The sequence below is a fragment of the Polypterus senegalus genome, chromosome 12 (genome assembly GCF_016835505.1).
Source record: "Polypterus senegalus isolate Bchr_013 chromosome 12, ASM1683550v1, whole genome shotgun sequence".
NCBI classification, from domain to species: domain Eukaryota; kingdom Metazoa; phylum Chordata; class Cladistia; order Polypteriformes; family Polypteridae; genus Polypterus; species Polypterus senegalus.
The window spans coordinates 76911103-76930581 of NC_053165.1; the positions used below are offsets into that span (position 1 = coordinate 76911103).

Here is a 19479-nt window from a genome sequence, read left to right on the forward strand (position 1 = left end):
TGGCCCTCTGGTGGCCAAGGGGAGCAAAGCAGCTGATTAGCTTGCCTGTGTCTGGGGTGGCCCTGACGTTTGTGATGTTGGGGATGGTGACCATGTTACTGAGGTCCTCCTTTCTTTTGATGATGGTAGACTCCTTGGTGGTCCTTGGACAGAAACAAGAGGCCACTGAGGATGTGGTGTCACAGTGCACGTCACCTGAGGTCTTACTGGCTTGAACTGCCCACAGATGATGCCAGCCTGATATGAGCAGCATCCAGTGACCAGTGACTCTTCCCATTAAGGTTTCCAGTAGCACGGGTGATCCTGAAGTCACAGTCGTGACCTTCTTTTGGACACCTCTGACTTGCCATAATACGAATGGACCAATCAGTCACCTTGGCCAAGTCACATGATGCAGAGGTAACCAACATTTAAATTAGCCTTTAGCCCCCGATATCTCAAGTGTCCAGCTCTTGATCTTCAGGAGCCCACCCCCTTTCTGCTTTCTGACATGTATGGACCCCCTCCACAGGGTTTGCCCCTCATAAGTGCTAAAGCTGGTGATGCCCAGCTGCCCTGCTGTGAGCTTCCAGTCTTTATAGCCCCAAAGGATTTAGTTTTGTGATTTATGCCGGGCTGAACGTCTGTCACCAGACACACACCACCACTCAGATCAGGCTAGCAGGCCACCCTAAACTGGACCACCCATCTTGGAGATGTGGGGGCACTCAGAAACCCATGGATTCTGACCCAAAGGTGAGTTGAACCCAGGTGGGCACAGCAGAGATGAACAGTGAGCTACCATCTGAGGTGACGATGGACTGGCATACGGCCACCAGCGACAACCCCGTCTCACCTCTGGGGCTTTGATGGTCGTGATGGGGGCAAACCTGGTGAGATGGTCACAAGAGCAGATGCTGTGGGTGGTGCTGGACACTTTGGCATGGCACTCATCCTGAAACCAGGAGCTGCTGCTTCTTTGTTGAGCCCCCCTTCAGACTGACAGAGAGAGGGACTGATAGTGTGAAAGGCGCTATATAACAGGGACACTACAGGTGGATGGATCGAGTGAAAGGCACTATATGACATTAATAATACAACTCCAGACTGAAGGTGGCTCCATCTTCAGTGCTGGGCAATGCCACCCACCCAGCCACACACCTGTGCCAGACAGCTAGGATGCTAAAGGTACGAGGGTCCAAATGCCAGCTGTCCACCCCCACCAAGCCCCCCAAACCACCTTCGCTATTGTGTCACTGAGCCCGACTGCTGGACTTGTGGGGTCCTCATTTCTGCAGCTTTTGCGTTTCTGTGTGTTTGTGGTCTCTGCTGCGGGGTCCCATTGAGATGTTTGATTCTTTGATTCTTTCTTTCTTTCTTTCTTTCTTTCTTTCTTTCCTTTTGTTGTTTTACTTCCCTTTTCTTTATTAAGCGCCTCAGGGCGCTCACAGGCTGCTCTTATCTACCGTCGCTCTGCTCTTTGCACAGCCGCCCGCCGCCCCCCTTCTGCGGCTTCATATCGCAGCTCCTATCGGTTTTCGTGGCCGAAGGCGGCGCTTCGCTTCTCCCTTCACATCCCGAGGATCGCAGCGCCCCCTGCTGTTAGGCTTAAGCCAGTGCAGCCCGAGCTGACTTTCGAGGGTCTCAGGGGGCGTAACTAGGTGCTTGGATACGCGAGAATGTATTTTGTCGCCTCAAGGGGTGGCAGGGGTCCCCCTTAAAGACGTGATGGTCTGCACTTTCATGCACGTTGTCCCCCCACCGCGACCCCTCTGTATTTGTGGCCCTGCTCGTGTCATTCCGGCTCTGACGGCTTTTAAATTCGAGAAGGAGGGAGTCGGTGGGTGTGAAGGATGTCGTGTGCCCCCCAAGTTAAACGAGATCTTCATAAAAAGACTGGCGCTGCTGTCACCCTGAGGGGGTCTCGGGCTCATTTAACCCTGGTGTTGTCACTGTCGCCACTGTCGCCCGTAATGTCAGCTGCTGCTCTTTTGTTTTTGTTTTGATCGGTAGTTTTATTTTATTTTATTTTATTATTTATTATTTTTATTTATTTATTTTTTGTTTTTTCGGTTTCTCACTCCCATTTTTCTGGGCTGCTAACACGTTGAACTTGAACTCCGCCAAGAGGGGACCAGGTGAAGAGCTGCAGGTGTGCGGGTGAGACCCCCGTGTCTGGTGGAGGAAGAGGAAGCCGTGACCTTGCATGGGGGGTCAAGCGCAGAGTGATCGTCTGGGGTGACGAGGATTCAACAGTAAGGTGTGGCGGTGGTGGGACAGCCTTGGAGTCCCCCCGGGTGACAGTCACCCTCTCTGCCTTGCTGAGGTGGCCTGACTCTTTTCTTTAAGTTTATTTTTGCTGCGTTTGCAGGTTTTTCTTTTTGTCGATTCCCGTCTTTGTAGTTTTGTCTCACATACAGTATTTTTGGGGACGCGCTCACCAACTGCTGCCTTCACACTTTACGCCCGCGAGTCGACTTTCACTTCCGCGGCTCGAATCGGCCCATCGGTAAACAGCGCGGTCGTCAAGGAGACAGAAGTCACACGTCTGTGTTTTGGTGGCCAACGTTCGTCCTAAACGGAGATGACGTCGTTTGGGGTCCGGCGTTGACTTTTGACTTTTCACACGTTTTAGAGTCGCGTTTGGGGTTTTGAGAAAAGGCGACGCGGTTACTGAAAATGAGCAGCATGAGAAACAGAGAACTCGGCCCACCTGACTCGGCCCACCGTGGCCACGAGAGTCACTTCAAAGTCACGTCGGCTTGTGTTGCTGCGTGCTGAGTGGCCGAAAGGGGAGTCACATGACACAGGGCCACCACAGGGGTACAAAACCCGAGAAGAGAATCACACTGCAGCCCCCCTCATGCCCCCCTCGAATCCACACACAGGGACGCTGGCAGAGGAGTCTACAACTAAAACTCCGCTGTCACCTTCTGTGCCACCTCAGTGCTGAGGGTCCGATTAAGTGCACATCACATAATAATGGGGAGCGGGGCAAACAGGAGCCGAGCCGGGGGTCCGGGCCACGTGACTGGGAGTCGGGGAACGGAACGGGGGGCACTGGGCACAGAGAAGCCGGGGGAGGGGCAGAAATACAACAAAAATACAAACAAAAACGAAACACTTGTGCCAACTGAAGGGGCTTGTTAGAGACGTGCGAAAAGGCAAAGGCTGAGACGACAAAGCATCAATGCCAGGGGGCACCTTAGCCATTGATCTGGCTATCTATGATATAGTGCCTTTCACGCCTCTGGGTGTCTTTCTGTCACTTTTAGGAGCAGTGATGCATTTCGAGGACCCCCTCATTATTCGAGGCTCTTTTTCTGTTGCCAAAGTCTTGAGTGGTCACCATTTGCACTGACTGACCCACCAGTACTCTGACATTGTAGCCCCCTGAGTGGTGGAGGTGCCCTGATGCCCCCTGCCCATCATGCTTGTTCTGTGGGTGACCTCCCTGGCTGACCCCCTGGTTCACGACTTGTGACTGGGCTTCGTGTGACGGCCCACCATGAAATGACCTGCACAGAGCCTGGCAAGGGGGGCAGAGCCGGCAGAGGCACAAGCGAACTAGGCGACAGTTTAGGGTCCCCAAGAGCGCTTGAAATGTCCCAAACGAGAAGGTTTATTTAATTATTATTGGAATTCCGAGGGTCTGACACGCAAATCACGAAGACGCAGCAGCAGCGCATTTCAAGGAGCACAAAGAGTTTATGGGCGAATTGCTACAAAGCAGGTGAACGGGTCCTTATGTTGTCACCAGCCTGAAGAACACGAATGCTTCTGTCACCACTCGCATGACAGCATCTTGACACAACGTCCTCCGTCTTCATCTTGGAGCTGGAAAAAAATCCAAAGCGTCACGTCCGTCACCTTTCATGGCGACTCTGCCGAGTCATTTCAACAGATTGTCAGTGTCGCCAAAAAAACATCTTCAGCCGCCCATCGAACTACCACACGGGTGGGTTACTTCTCGGGTGTCCCGCTTCGCCAGGGTTACGGGGCACCCATCATTCAGATGACCGCTACACCCCCACCCCACGTCATTGTCATTGTGTGCGGTGGCGGACCTAAAGTGTCCCGAAATCTCATCGGTTATACGGCCCCGCAGTGAAGCAGTGTGGCCACGTGACAAAGAAAAGACAAATCATAAGGGACATATTCACATTGTCTGCGGTGGGTTGGCACCCTGCCCAGGATTGGTTCCTGCCTTGTGCCCTGTGTTGGCTGGGATTGGCTCCAGCAGACCCCCGTGACCCTGTATTCGGATTCAGCGGGTTAGAAAATGGATGGATGGATGGATATTCACATTGTGACCGAGTATGGAATCACACAGAAACACAACGTCACGTTAAGCGTACGTGAACGTCACATTGGAGGCGATCAGTCAGAGGGGGTCTCTGCGCCGAAAAGCTGCAAAAAAAGTTATGTGAAAGAAAAGGAAGAAGAAGAAGAAGAAGAAGAGGAGGAGGAAGAACACAGAAGATGAGAAAAGTAAGCGACACGCCGAACTGCATCGTTTCACCACAGTCACGTGCTCAGTCAGGGGGCGTACGGCTAACGGGGTGTGGGAGGGGCCTAATGACGTCATATACGACGCTACCTCCGGGAAAGCCGGGAGAGAGAGAGAGTAGAGAGAGAGAGAGAGAGATAAATAGAGAGGGAGAGAGAGAGAGAGGAGAGAGAGAGAGAGAGAGATAAATAGAGAGGGAGAGAGAGAGAGAGGAGAGAGAGAGAGAGAGAGATCATGTGGTGAAAGTGAAACACTGAGGAAGAGTATAAGAGGAAGAAAGAAGAATATCTGTGAGAAAAAAGAAAATTAAATCAATGCCTTCACTTTTACTTTGGCATCTGTTTCTCAATTATTCAGCCTTTATGTTTTATTCTTGAACAGTGTAAGAAAGGCGCTATATTGGAAGGCACGAGTATAAAATAAAGAAACTTTTCTTTTCTTCACCTGTGGGTCACGTCCTTCCCGTAATCCCCAAAGGCACAACACCAAAACACCACACTCTTCATTCACACCACCACCACCACTCATCCTCCTCCTCCTCCTCCTCTTCCTCCCGATTCTGGTCGCTGGCTCCGTTTATTGGGTACCCGGAAGTGGGTGTGGCGAAACCAGTACCCAAAAGGGACCACCCTGCTCTGCTGCAGCACCCCCTGGCAGCGCCAGCGGAACCCCACAGAGCTGCACCTCCAGCCCCCACGAAGTCCTGGGGGAGTCCGAGGCACCACTGCAACCCAGGGAGGCTGCCATCTAGCGTCCAGGGGGAGATACTGAGCTTCCCACCCTTGTCTCCCTGGCAGATGTGGTGAAGGGGCGTCCCGGCCAGACATGGGCCCCTGCCATCCATCACAGCAGCTATTGTAATGTCATTACAGGTTCACCCTTTCGTTTTATGTCATTATTTAAGTATTTCTTTCATTTATTTGATGTTGTCTTTGATTTTTAAAATAAGTTTTTATTTCATTTGAAGTTGATGTTCTGCGGGTGGCACGGTGGCGCAGTAAGTAGCGCTGCTGCCTCGCAGTTAGGAGACCCTTAATGGTTGGCTTCCCAGGTCCTCCCTGCGTGGAGTCTGCATGTTCTCCCCGTGTCTGCGTGGGTTTCCTCCCACAGTCCAAAGACGTGCCAGTTAGGTTAATTGGCGAATCTAAATTGGCCCTTGTAGGTGTGGGTGTGTGTCCTGCGGTGGGTTGGCAGCCTGCCAGGGATTGGTTCCTGCCTTGTGCCCTGTGTTGGCTGGGATTGGCTCCAGCAGACCCCTGTGACCCTGTGTTTGGATTCAGCGGGTTGGAAGATGAATGGATGGATTGATGTTCTGCACGTTTACATTTTATAACAAAAAGCAGCTAAAGTCAGTCAGTCAGTCAGCCAGTCAGTCATCGTCCAACCTACTATGTCCTAACTACAGGGTCACGGGGGTCTGCTGGAGCCAGTCCCAGCCAGCACAGGGCACAAGGCAGGAAACAAACCCCAGGCAGGGTGCCAGCACACCGCAGGACACAGACACCAAGCACAGTTTAGGACCACCAATGTACCTCACCTGCCTGTCTCTGGACTGTGGGAGGAAACCCACCCAAACACGGGGAGAACATGCCAACTCCACGCCGGGAGGACTCGGGCAGCGAACCCTTTAGGGTCTCCTAACTGCGAGGCAGCAGCGCTACCCACTGCGCCACCGTGCCGCCCAGCACTTAAAGTGTGTAAAGCGAATGCATGGCCGTTATTTTCAGTCCACGACTTATTACCGTGCCCTCGGCCCCCCACTCTAACCCCCCTCAATTAAGGGTCAACACGCCTTATTATTAGTTTTAGTGCTCTGAGCTTTAAAAGGACACCATGTGTTGTGTCTGGGGGGCCACCGGCCCCCCTCACTGGCTTCAGTTTGAGCTTCTGGGAGCCGAGGTCTTCGTCATCTCTGAGGAAGCAAACAGGCAGGTTGTGTTTTGAGGATGCAAGTGCAGGACTTGTGCCTGTGTGAGTGGGTGGCAAACTCTCAGGCTGGCACATCAAACACAGAAGCCCTCCAATGGCATGTAGAAGTTTTCGGGCTCTTCAGTACCTTAGACAGTAAAGTTAAAGTACCAGATGTGATGATTTTGGTGAGTCTGCACACGACAGGGGCTGATTATCAAAAGTTAGGGGACTTCTACCTGAACGTGTGCCCATCTGTCAGACCACCGGGCAGCAGCGCTGGGCTCTTCTACTCTCACGCACATTTATAGTTAAGTCAACCAGCATTTAAGTTCATATGCCTTCTTGTTGGTTTTAGAACAATCGATCATTAAAAGGCGTTGCTTGGCATCTTTTGAAGTGGCTTACGGAGGTGCCCTTAATTTTAATGTTAATGGCGCCCGTGTGCTTGCTTTTCACTTGTCGTTGGTTTTAAGGACCAGAGAACTGAGGACACAAGGTCCTGTTTTGGGGACATGGTGGCTCTGCTGGGCATTTTGACTCCCCAGAGTGTAAAGACATTTTTGGAAAAACCTTCGGTGCCCCAAACTTAAAGGAAACTCAGTAAACTGACGCGCCAGCGCGTGAACACGTATAAGAAACCTTTTAGCATTTAGAAGTATGGCGAGGCTCCGAGCATTTCAGGTGATCACATTAAAAACAAGATGGATTGTGGCAGTTGATTAGACTGGCACTGTACTTGGACTGGTAGGTCACTGCCTGGTGTCACAGCGGCCTGTCGTTGCTCTCCGCCTGGTGCCACAGTGGCCTGTCGTTGCTCTCCGCCTGGTGCCACAGTGGCCTGCCATTGCTGTCCACCTGGTGTCACAGCGGCCTGTCGTTGCTCTCCGCCTGGTGCCACAGTGGCCTGTCGTTGCTCTCCGCCTGGTGCCACAGTGGCCTGCCATTGCTCTCCGCCTGGTGCCACAGTGGCCTGCCATTTCAGCTCCTATGTCAACGCCTCCTCGTGAATCCATCGGTTAAACAACGCGTACTAAACCAGAATGTAGGGGCGCATCACGAAGGGCCTTGGCACTGTGCTTGCTGACTCGAGGCCTCTGCCCACTTCCAGTGCCAGCGGCTCAGCTCCCACCAGCACAGCTGACTTTCTCGTCGATTCCATCTTAATGATGAGGGCTGATCAATTAAAAGGCCTCCTGTGTTTATTGGGAATGAGAGACGAAGAGCACGAGGTCATCGTCACAACGAGAGAGGACGAGAATCGTGAATGAAATGGAGACGACTTTGTGATTAGAACTGAAATAAAAACGAACCACGAACTGAGCAGACACCTGAACACTTTGGTGAGTTTAATAACATTCAAGATTAAAAAGCACAGAAGGGTGAAAACATACATGCCAGGCGCACATTGGCATAATAGGGCATGTTAGGTGTGCCAGGGATCAAGCATTAAACAATGGTAGTTTTGGCAGCGCCAAGGCCCCCAGAGGGTCGTCCATCAGCTGTCTCTCCAGTCCACAAATTCAAGTGGGTGTGCTGGTGTCATCTCTCTGTGCGCAGTGCCAATGCCACTGGAGCGGTCACATGGGTGCTAACGCTGGTCGGGTGCCCCTTCGATTGATTTATTTCATTTTTCTTTGTGAAGCCCTCCTTCAAACAGCCACATCTTTTGGTGACTTGGCTTATGGTGGTCCACCTGTGCCCTGGTCTTTGATTCAATGGTGACCTTGCAGATGGTCTCCTTCGATTCTGTACACTGTGCCACGCTCTGGTAGCTCTTGGCACACGGCTCTTCCACTGGCACTAAGTAAGTGGAGCTAAGCCTTCTGATTGGCTGCTGCATCCAATGAGGGAGGAACGTAGAAATGTGAAAAGGGGCTGAGGATGCTGGCGGTGGTCTTGAGATTGAGAAATGGCATGACTGGACACGGGTGACGGTGTGATCAATGGCGCCACCGGATGGAAAGCAGTAAGCGTAGTTATTTAGAGCTCACTATATGAAGATGAAGGCCTTCATTTTCAAATCTGCACAAGACAATGCAGGGATGAGGCTGGCAGTGTGGGCATCAGAGGGCACTAAGCAGAGAAACAGATGCCAGCACATGGTACAGTGTGGAGCTGTGGGTTTCAGCTCAGAGTCCCAGAACTCCACAATGGGCCCTTGGCTGACGGAGAACCACAGAGGGGTGCTGAGAGGGGGACAGGTGTGCGGGGGTCCATTATGGATGGCGACTTGTGGGTGGCCCAGTGTGACGAGACCCCCGGACCTTCTCCCCCACTCGTCTCTTCAAATGGAGCTCTTCCTTCAGTTGTCTTTAATGACGGTGGTCTCCTCGGTGGGGTTGGCCTGTAGGAAGGATAGAAACAAGAAGCCAGTGAGGTTCTGCTGTCACAGTGGAGTTTTTCACCACTTGATGATGCCAGGCTGAGGCGAGGACCTGGTGGACACTCAAAGGACTCTTACTGTTAAGGTGCCAAGTGGGATGGATGACCCCAAAGTCACAGTGGTGTCCCTCTTTTTGGAGGTCCTGTGCAGGCATCTCCTGTACTCGTCTCTGACCTGGGAATGGCATGATGGGAACCGTCCAATCAGTCACCTTGTCACTGTGTCACATCAGGTGTCACAGCCACATCTTACCTGTTGGTTCAGCAGACAATGAATGAGGAAAATGGAAGGACCCTGCATGGCGTTGACGATGACAAAGAGATACTCAAAGACACGGACGTGCTGGACGAGGCCCAGAGCCCAAGTGCAGCCCAGGATGAACAGGTGGGCAGCGGCCTTGAACGTCATCATCCTGAGGGGGGACAAAGACAGCTTGTAACAGTGGCCACCTAATCTCTGCCTGTCTGCCCGCCGGTCAGCTGAGTGCCCATCTGCCAAGCTCACCTGGTACTTTTGATTTTGGACACGTCGGCATTGAGGCCTCCTAACTGCGAGTGAAGAATCCGCAGGATGGACACGAAGAGGACACAGTTGACCTGCAGGAGGGGACAGGAGGGGACAGGAGAGGAGAGCTCAAGTCTTCCGGACATTTCTCAGGCTTCCTTTACTTTATTGTTCGGATGCTATTTTAATGGTGGTCTTTTGCCACAGTTGGTCACGTGTTTGGGGGCATCACAACATTATTGTATTGTGGTCCTTAAGTGATGGCAGTGCCACCGTGTTCTAGCTCATCGAAAGGCCAGCTGGCCCAAAAGTGTCCCCAATTAACACGCAGGGGACGGACACCGAAAGAAAGACAAGAAAAATGAGTAAAGTGTCCCGATAGCATCCTGGCATAGCGTCCTGCCATCGTGGTCAGCCTCCATCTTGAACAGGAGCGCGGCGGCGCTGGCCAGATGGCACGAGATGCCATCACAAATTGGTGGCAGAACACACCGAGAAAAACCTCCTAAACAATAAGAAGGGAAAGTCGGGAGGAGAGCAGGGCCCAGCACTCGGCTTCTCCTCAGTCTGACTGCCCACGGGGGTCCCCCCCCCCATCTCGCCCCTCTACTCACAGCAATGACAAGGCAGACGGGGCCCAGGAAACTCCAGAAGAATCCTTTCTGACGACTCAGCCAGCAGCTGCAGGGGAGCAAAAGTGAAAAGGTAAGCCGGAGAAGGAGGGGGAGCCCCCCATCGGCGCTCACTCGGACCCCACTTACTGTGTGTCACTCCCGTAGCCCTCGGCGAACACGCCGGCCGCCACGGCCACCACCACCGCCGGAGCCCCGTAGCCCAGCAGCAGCAGGTACCTGCGGCGCACACCCTGCCGGCTGCCATACTTCACCTGGCGCAGGTTTCTGACCAGCAGGAAGAGCTGGATGCCCTCCAGGCACATCCAGGAGAAGCAGGCCAGGAAGAGGAAGTGCAGGAGGGCCGCGATGACCGAGCAGAGGACCTGAAATGGGAGACGGCGCTCAGCAGGGGGCGATGCAAAGTGGACGGTCACCCACCTGTCACCTACCCGGTGGCCGCTTCGGGATACGCCGACCAGAAACAGAAGGTGGGCCGAGAAGAGGCAGAGGCTCAGGTGCAGGTGGACGACTGTGGTGGCCTTCTGAATGGAGCGGCACAGGAGGAAGGTCAGGATGGCGAGGAGGAGGCAGGCCAGGGAGAAGGTCACGAGGACGTAGTTGAGGACCACGAGGACGCCGTCATAGACTGGCTGCACAGACACAAAGGGCAGAGGGACGAGAGGGGGTGAGCGGGACGGGGAGCCACCAAAAATGAGAGACGCTCATGAGGAGTCTTTGGAGTGTGACGTGGACGTGTGGCTGTGGTCCTCACGGGAACCTGACTGGAGCCCACCGGCGTGGGCTTGTGACCACAGCGACGTCTTCAAAGCCCCTTTAAATCATCTCCCGCAGGGGAGCTGAACCTAAGTCCCTGGAGCTGAGAGCCACCATGTCATCTGAGACGATGGCCTTGACATTAAATGTAAAGTCACCGAAAGACGCCCGGCCATTGAAGGCCCCTCACTTGTACCTCTGGGGCCTTGATGGCCATGATGAGGGCAAAACTGGTGAGATGATTGCAGGTGCAGGTGGTGTGGGTGGCATTGGACACGGTGGCACGGCAGCCATCTTGGGACCAGGAGCTGCTGTTTTGGTTGAACTTCCAGTAGACGCAGATCATCTGACTGTCTTCTTTGAACTGACAAATGAAAACATGAAATGAATGAAGCAAAGGCTGCCCTGTGCAGGGGTGGCTCCTGCTGTGCCCTCGGGGCTGATGATTACACCAGTTCAATGATGGGCACAATCAATTAGCAGACTGACCCAGCTGGCACAGTCTCTGTAAGACCCCAAAATGACACCAGGTCTCACAAGGTGGTAAGGGGACAGCGGTGACCACTTTATAGCCCCTTTGACTGAGAAGACAGCTAATGGCTCAGTGGCCCTGGCTACCTAACAGTCCCTGAGGGTGGACTGATGGCACAAGCTGGCAAAGGGACTCCCGCAGACCACCACCTCAGAGGCCACTCTGGTGTGCACCATGAGGATGGCACACTCATCGCCCGGTCACTCTCAAATGACCACACTGCTTCGCCCAGCACTCCTGTCGTCACCTAACCTGCCCTTGTAGATGATGCCATGGAGGTGGGTGTCTTACTGCCAGGTGCCGCAGGGTCAGCTCTACGGGTTCAGGCAGTCGCTGTGACTTAGCTTCCCCAAGAACAGCCGTGACCACCTGAGAGTTGAGCGAGGTGGAGTGACGTTCTCTGAGGGAGCCATCGATGAAGCTGGCCGACACCAGAGACTCCATGTTGTTGTAAACAATGAAGCCGATCTTCAGGGGACCTGTGGGAAAAGGCAGCACTCAGTGCCAGAACACAAACGCCTCCCCTTGGTGACAGCATTGTCAAGTGACGGGCCACTCGGGGCTATGACAAAGGAGAGAAGATGAGCAAGAGCAGCAGGTCATTGGAAGACAGAAGACAAGCGTAGTAGGCAGGATACGCGGGTGCCATCTGTGCAGTAAGGACAGCAGGCCACACAGTCAGAGCGAAAGACCCCTTTGTGACGACGTAACTGTGCTGCTGCAAACCCGCTAGCGCCTGGCGAGGCTCATCTCACCAAGACTCCACTGACCTTCGGCCTTCATCTCCACAAGTCTGACGATTTTCACTTCCAGTTGATTCCCGTTGATCAGTAAAACTTCCCGGTCGGCGGGCTGACTTCGATTCCATCGAATTGTCCTCAGCTCTGCGGCTACAAAGAAAGGCACGTCATTCAGAGTTGTTATTGGCTCGTGTGTGGCCACTAGGGGGCAGAGGCACTAGGGTGACAGGACTGGACGAGAACAACTCGCTAATGTCTAATGACAAATGACAGGGGGATGTCACCTGTCCCTGTCCCTTACCAAGGTGACTCATGTTCAAGGTGAGCCTTGAGTTTTGAGCAGCGCTGGAGACGTCTGTTAAGTTCAAGATGGTCGCCTCCACTTCTTGCAGGAAGGACTCGGCAATGAGGGCTTTGTCGGTGGGAGGAAGGCTCATCCAAAAACTGGCAGAACTGAGCACCTCGCCGAGATTCTGGGACAACTTCTAGGAATGACAAGAGCACAACATCGACGAAGTGACGTGAACCCTTAGTGATACGAAGGAAAGGCAGGCAGAGGATGCTGGGTCTGAGTTCATGCACAGACCCAATGTGGCCTCCAGATGGCGCCTATGGGACACACACTTGTCAATCAGTGAGGAGCCACCGTCCTCATACGTGATGAAGAGCTGAGAAGGCGGCCACCAACCTCATCCGTGATGAAGAGCCGAGGAGGCGGCCACCATTCTCATACGTGATGAAGAGCTGAGAAGACGGCCACCATCCTCATCCGTGATGAAGAGGTGAGAAGACGGCCACCATCCTCATACGTGATGAAGAGGTGAGAAGACGGCCACCATCCTCATACGTGATGAAGAGCCGAGGAGGCGGCCATCTTGCTTGACTCACCTCCAGATGCTTTGTGGCGGAGCAGGACAGGCACTTCTGGAGCAGGCATAACAGGGGAGATGAGGAGTGGGACAGCTGGCTGCGGTCTTCAGGCTACGACAAAGTGCAGACATTAGCATCTGAAACTGATGGGCAGCAGGATAAAGAAGATAAGAACGTGTCGGGAGCCTCAGACGTGGAGCAGGTACTGCATGGTGCTGTGGTGGTGGACCAACTCCATGGACACACAATGACAGCACCATGGGGGTCTGCTAATGCAGTCACCCTGGTGAAACGGGAGTCACCTCTTAGGGACAGGCCATGTCTGCTGTCACCCCAAAGACCACAACCCCTCCACAGTGAGACCCTTGAGCTCTTTACTTAACGTGTCTTATCAATGAGACATCAACATCCCCTTCATGTGCCACCTCTCAATGTGCCCACACTCACCTTACTGAGAAGTCTGGCATTGCAGCTTCTCTCTGTATGTTGGTCTGGAGTGCCTGGAAACACACAAGCAAAGGATTATGGGGAAGAGGGCACATGGTGACATGGTGGACCATGGCACAAGTCACTTTGATATCAGCTTGGAAGCTGTGTGGGCCTCCAGTCCAGGTGTCACATGCCATCTGCAGGCTACTAGGCAGTTCAAGTGACATCAGCGTGGGCTACAAAGGAGAAGGTCTGAAGATGACCAACATGGACAACAGCTCCCTGGCTCTGGGCCCATCTCTGTATGTAGTCACAGCCACCACAGGACTCACTCTGCAGACCAGTCCGGGTCACCTTTACATGCACGCCAGCCTCAGCGGGTCAAAGGGGGCCATCGACAGGACCACTCAGCTGCCCTGATTGGCAAACTGAGCACATTGAGAATCTCCTGGGGCTTTTAATGAGGGCCATCAGAAAGACTTACGCAATTCCATGAGCTGTGATGTAAGACTTGTCACTGTAGCCGTCATCGTACTGTCCCTAAAGAAAGAGAAAGAGACAGTACAGTGACTGTGACGTTTAAAAGATCACCATCACCACTGAAGGAATCGCCTAAACACAACGTCACAGCTCCAGGCAGAGCTAAGTGCCCACCTGCTTCTGTCCCCGCTGACCCCTGTTGCCTTTCCCACCGACCATGTCTGAGGTCACTATGCTGGCATTAAGGCACCAGGGCTCAAAACAGCAAGATGGCAGACATTGTGCTCATCATTTGAGACTCCCCATGTAGGGCTCACCTTTCATATACCAACTGAGTGCCTCCTGACTGCTGCCCTGAGCTTCAGTTACCCAACAACAGTGCCAACCAACTCCTTTGGTGAGGCACGAGCTCAGCACTGCTCAATGCACCGATCAACCAGCCCATCGTGGTCCTTGGGAGAAAAGCCCACCCAGCCACAGAGAGCACACATAATCAGCACACAGACGATGACAGGGCACAAGATTTGAACCCGGGATGTTAGATCCAAAAGGCAACAGCAGCCCTTAAACCCGACAGGCAGGAGAATTGCGGAATTTTGCATCTTCTGCACTCTCAGCTGACCTCACGTCATTAGGGCTGCGTCTGGGACCCCCGAGCCCCACGCCACACCACACCATTGAAGACTCTGAGGTGATGATGGAGGCTGGAGGCCATCTGGTCACTCAAAGGACCTTCAGGACCGGGTGGCTCGATTCTGGTTGACTTCGTTTAATCTTCTTACGTGCTGCTCGACTCCATAAGCCCCGAAATATCCATGTCTGGTCCTGATGTCTCTGAGTCCAGAAATGTGTCACCTGGAAAGGAAAAAAAAACAAACAAAAAGCCTGAGATGGAGACCACCGGCCACTCCGGGACCACTAAAGCTGTCAGCTGTCACTGAACTGAAGTGAGTTGATCCATCTGTTCTCTGGTGCACTGATTATATAGCGCCTTTCATATCTATCTATCTATCTATCTATCTATCTATCTATCTATCTATCTATCTATCTATCTATCTATCTGTTATATAGCGCCTTTCACTCTATCTATCTATCTATCTATCTATCTATCTATCTATCTATCTATCTATTATATAGCACCTTTCATATCTATCTATCTATCTATCTATCTATCTATCTATCTATCTATCTATTATATAGTGCCTTTCATTCATCCATCCATTTATCAATGTTTCTATCCACTATACAGCGCCTTTCTGGTCTCATGCTAGTGCCCATCACATCTGCCCACATGTGCCCCTTTACATTTGACAGTAAGCTGCCAGTAAGCACAGCAGGTATCACAGTGATGCCCGCTCCCTGTCGGTGCGCCACTCTGCTGCGCATGATAAATCAAAGGGCTGCCCTAATGAGCGCTGCAGTAAACTTTATTAACATTAAATGATTCAGGTCCCCGTCCGTCTCTCTCTCTCTCACACACACACACGTGTCACACAGAGGCGCTATATACAGTAGATGCTGATAAGGGTGGAGCTGCGATGGATGGCGGTCCCCAAGTCCTCACTTAGTGTGTCTCAGTGTAAAGTTAGTTGTGTTTGTGTGCCTTCCAAAGCTTTATGTTGATGTTGTCACAACGTGCCACCTGAGGTCCTCACGTGGGCGCAGTGTGAGTTCCATTCAAGGCGTCCACATCTCACAAATGAACTTCATATTTCTTTCTAACTGAAGTGACTTTCATTTTCAATGCTGGTGTCCCCTGCTATCCAGTAGCTTTTTTTTAATTTTGCCAACGTGAATGTCAAACTGCGTCGCCATGAAAGCCAAAGGGCCGCAAGATGAGCAGCCCCTCTACACATGGCGACAAAAAAAAGGAAAGAAAATCTGAAGAGCAGAAGAGGCGGTGGACTCAGCTAAAGGTCGGGCCTCCCAGGGTGCCCTGCGCCAGCCTTCTGGTGAACGAGCTGAACCCCGTGGTGTTTCCCAGAATGCACCCTGCCAGGTTAGAAATTGGATGGACGGATGGACAGATGTGGTAAACTGAAACTGCGCCTTTACTCTGAAGGTGGCCCTCTGTCCACCCGTTTGTCACGTCTGTGTATTTTGTTTAAACAGCACATCCTGCTCCTCCTCCTCCTCCTCTGCCTGCCAAGCCCATAATGCCACCCCTGCTTCTCTGGACCCTTTTAACTGCTCGCCAGCTCATTCGCGTGGCCTTTTTTTTTCTAGGTCTTTCTAACAAACCACCAAGCTGTGTCTGTGTCCTCCCTGGGCCACCTGACCAGTCTGCCTCTATGTTGAAGGTTACTTGTTTCAGTGCCCATGCTGTGCCCACTTGGTAAACTCATCTCCTCCAGGTTAAAATCCACTGGATACCTGAAAAGAAAGAAGAAAGCCATGTCTGAAATCAGTTGGGTGACAGCCACCACTCTGCAGGTGACACAGTGACACAGTGCCACAGTGACGTGTATTTCTGGCACCCTCATGAAGACGCGGACCATTAAAGATTTTTTAAAGATCTGGCGAGTTTGGACTTCAAATCCCGAGGCTTTGGTCTCAAATCCCATCACTGACACTGCGGTGTGACCCTGAGTGAGTCACTTCACCTGCCGGGGCCACCACTGGAGAAGGTAAAAGAAAAGGAACCCATGGTGTCCGCCAAATAACAAAACGTGTGAGGAACCCACGGGCTCCGTTTGGCTTTTCAGGGGGCTGAGCTCCATCACAGGACCACCAGCCACTTCATTCTCTGAAGGCTTCTCAGCATTTCAAGGCGACCCAGTGCAGCAGGATGTCAGGGGGATAAAGAAAGCCCCAAACTGGAAGCTGTTTGACTAAAGGGAGTGGAAGGAACCTGTGGGGGCTTCACACATCTGTTAACACTGAGAGGGTCTTCCTGGGCCCTTCATGAGGATGGAACTTCAGAGAACCAGAAATGTTTCCCTTATGGCATCGCTGTGAAGAACCACTTTAGCACCTTGATTTGTAAGAGCCCACTCTTTACACTGGCACATCGCCCACCGGTGCACCCCCTCCACACCCCTACCCCTTTCAATCAGTCAGAAAGACCCCCAGAGCCGCACTCACCTGAACCCGAAATCTTCATGGGGGTAGTATTCGTAGCCATCTTCGCTCCTGGTGGGAATGTCAGAGACAAAAAAAAGAACAAAACAATGAGGGGTGGTGGCTTCTAAACCCCGTGGTCACCTGAAGACCCTCCAGGGAGGCTGCGAAGTGACATGTGTGCCTCAGAAGGGAGCAGTGACCTCTAATCTTAGGAGTTGATGTGACATCTAGAAGATGACCTACTTGTCTCCGGGAGTCCCCTTTGTGATATGAAGTGAGGAGACCGCCTTAAAAAAAGGAAGAGATAATCATCATCATCATCATCATCACACACCAGTACCTGTGGATGTGGACACCACTTATGGGCATCCGAGGACCGACTGACCAGCTGAGACCTCCTCACGACTCCCTCAAACATGTCGGCTGACCACAAGGACCCCAACTCAACGGCAAAATGAGTCTGAAACCGCGGACACGCCAGCTAAAGCCATCGCGAGCCCCCCAGAAGGTTGGGCTGCATTAGAAACCCCCGCGTCCTTCGTGCCGCCCCGACGCCCACTCGTCCAGTGCCGCCTGTGCCCGCCGGTCTCTCTGTCATCGGCTGTCATCTCTCCGTAGTCGTTCAGTGCCCACGGAGGTCGGCATAAGCGCGAAGGCGCTGACCAGCTGGCATCACACGATCGCGTTTTCTTTCTTTCTTTCTTTCTTTCTTTCTTTCTTTCTTTCTTTCTTTCTTTCTTTCCTTTGCCTTTTTCGCGTTCTCCAGCAGGGGAGCACATGGCCGCTCAGCGCCGTGTTTTCCGCTCCTTCCCAGGTTTTCTCGACTCCCTCACCCATTAAACTCAAGAATTAGCGAGCGGTCAGAAGGAGGCGGCGAGGCTCCCGTAGCCCCCCGGACTCCCCGACGCCGCAGCCCCCCGGCCGCTCTTACCTCATGCCGTCCGGCGCCGCCTCTTCGCCTCTCCAGTCAGCTGTTAGGGAGACACGGGGATGAGGGTCACCATGTGGTCAGCCTTTTAGGATTTGGGGGCTGAGGCCGAACGACGTGCTTACCTAGGCAGGTGGCCTGGAGGGCTCTGAAGGTCCTCATGCCATTGCTGGATGTGTAGCCCCCCTTGCAGGTGCAGTAGAAGCCCCGTGCCGTGTTGGCGCATTCGGCGTGAGGACCGCAGAGATGCGGGGTCTCTTCGCACTCGTCGGTACCTGCAAGGAGACCCCCAGGATTGTTTCACTGACGTCATGAGACACTTTCAAGGAGGCAACGGGACGGAGCGACGCCACTTGCGCTTACCGGCATAAAGACCCCAAAGAAGCAAACAAATCCGAGCGAAACCTGGAAAAGAGACAAGCGAGACAAGCGAGGGGCGTCATTTTCATTTCTGCTTTCCCGCTGCGCTGCCCGATTCTTAATCGGCTCGGCTTGGCATCGTGCCCCAATACAGAATAACCACATGGGCACAGCTGCGTGGTGCTGAACGGAGCCAACACCAGCTGTGCCCGACCTCTGTGCTGGCTTTTGATTCTCCTTCCATGTGGGCTTGACGAGCACCTCGGGTACCTACAGACAGTGGGCACAGCTGCAATTGCCTGGTGAGGGACGAGCACAGTAGCAGAAAGCTGCTGTGGTGGAGCTGGCATTGAGGTGGCATACCTTTGGCACCTTCACCCTCTCAACCATGCCACCCTGAATAAATGTGATAGCCGTGGTGCAGCTCGGAGTGATAGGCATAGAAACTGGCTTGGGCACACTGGCACATGGTTGGCATCACAAGGTGAGGCACAGCAGCCCTTCTGCTCATGCCAGTGCACCCAGTTCTATCAAGTCAGTCCAAATGGTTGTCTGGGGGGCTGAGCTCTCAGTGTTGCCCCCTGATGGTCTAAACGAGAATTTCTCTCCACTTGGCTGCCTTTGCTCTTTTTTGCACACCATTAGAATTTGTCCTCCAGCCAGTGGGCACCATGCCACCCCCCCCTTGTCTTTGCCCCCTTGTCCTTGTGTCTCTGCTACAAGCTGACTTTAGCCATCCTTCCAATCAGCTGACCCAACTGCACTGAGGAGATGCCACACAAATAGGGCACAGAGACGCAGCCCTAAAGCTGACCCTCGCCTCATGACATTGGCACTCAGTATGCCGCAGATCTTCATGCCCTTTAAACCTCAAGGCGACAGGACCACCCAGGAGTCATTGGGGTTGATGTTTAGAAGTGGTCACTAAGATACCGCAACACTCGGCAGGGGCACTGCCAGGGGGCTTATCTGTTTAACCCTTAAAACAAGCCGAGACCCCGGGGTCCTGAACCCTCACATCCCAGCAGAATGGACAGGACAGTCACAATGAAGTCCTGTCAATGAGATGAGGTCAGCGAGGGGCTCACGGCGCCCACCCCGACTTACCTGCCATCCAGCCCCTCGTGGCCGCTCTGCTGCAGGACGTGTGACTTGAGTGCTGCGCTGTCTGTTCTCGGCTCGCTGCTGGCGGCTTTTATGTTCTGCCAATCAGGAAGTGAAGCGGCGGCTCTGCCAGCCCCTGGCGTTGTGGCTCAGAGGCTGGTGAGGCGTCCCACTGACCACAGCAGCTGCCCCTTGGTCATGTCACGCTTTTCTCCATTTCGGATTGGCTGCTTGGCCCACCCACTCCCACCGGCTCACTTGACTTGACTCTTGCAGGACACGAGTTCAGCTAGACGAG

At 53.1% G+C, this 19479-nt stretch overlaps 1 protein-coding gene across 4 annotated transcripts; it reads right to left on the reverse strand.

The window, feature by feature from the left end:
• Positions 1 to 7714: 7714 nt before the first annotated feature.
• LOC120541100 (adhesion G protein-coupled receptor E3-like) lies at positions 7715 to 19282 on the reverse strand. Of its 4 annotated transcripts, none has more exons than XM_039772406.1 (21): positions 19185 to 19282; positions 18081 to 18122; positions 17843 to 17992; positions 17721 to 17760; positions 17033 to 17076; positions 16811 to 16858; positions 14509 to 14581; positions 13731 to 13786; positions 13265 to 13317; positions 12836 to 12928; positions 12249 to 12432; positions 11978 to 12097; positions 11460 to 11686; positions 10872 to 11039; positions 10351 to 10551; positions 10049 to 10284; positions 9902 to 9968; positions 9288 to 9379; positions 9036 to 9195; positions 8862 to 8957; positions 7715 to 8744 (listed from the first exon to the last, which is right to left on the reverse strand). In XM_039772406.1, the coding sequence occupies exons 1-21, from the start codon at positions 19189 to 19191 to the stop codon at positions 8703 to 8705; spliced, it is 2199 nt and encodes a 732-aa protein (XP_039628340.1). In that variant the 5' UTR covers positions 19192 to 19282; the 3' UTR covers positions 7715 to 8702. The 4 variants fall into 4 exon arrangements, with proteins under 4 accessions (XP_039628340.1, XP_039628341.1, XP_039628342.1 ...); XM_039772407.1 differs by having other exon boundaries at positions 11499 to 11686; positions 19185 to 19281; XM_039772408.1 differs by lacking the exon at positions 10049 to 10284 and having other exon boundaries at positions 10340 to 10551; positions 19185 to 19281.
• Positions 19283 to 19479: the final 197 nt, after the last annotated feature.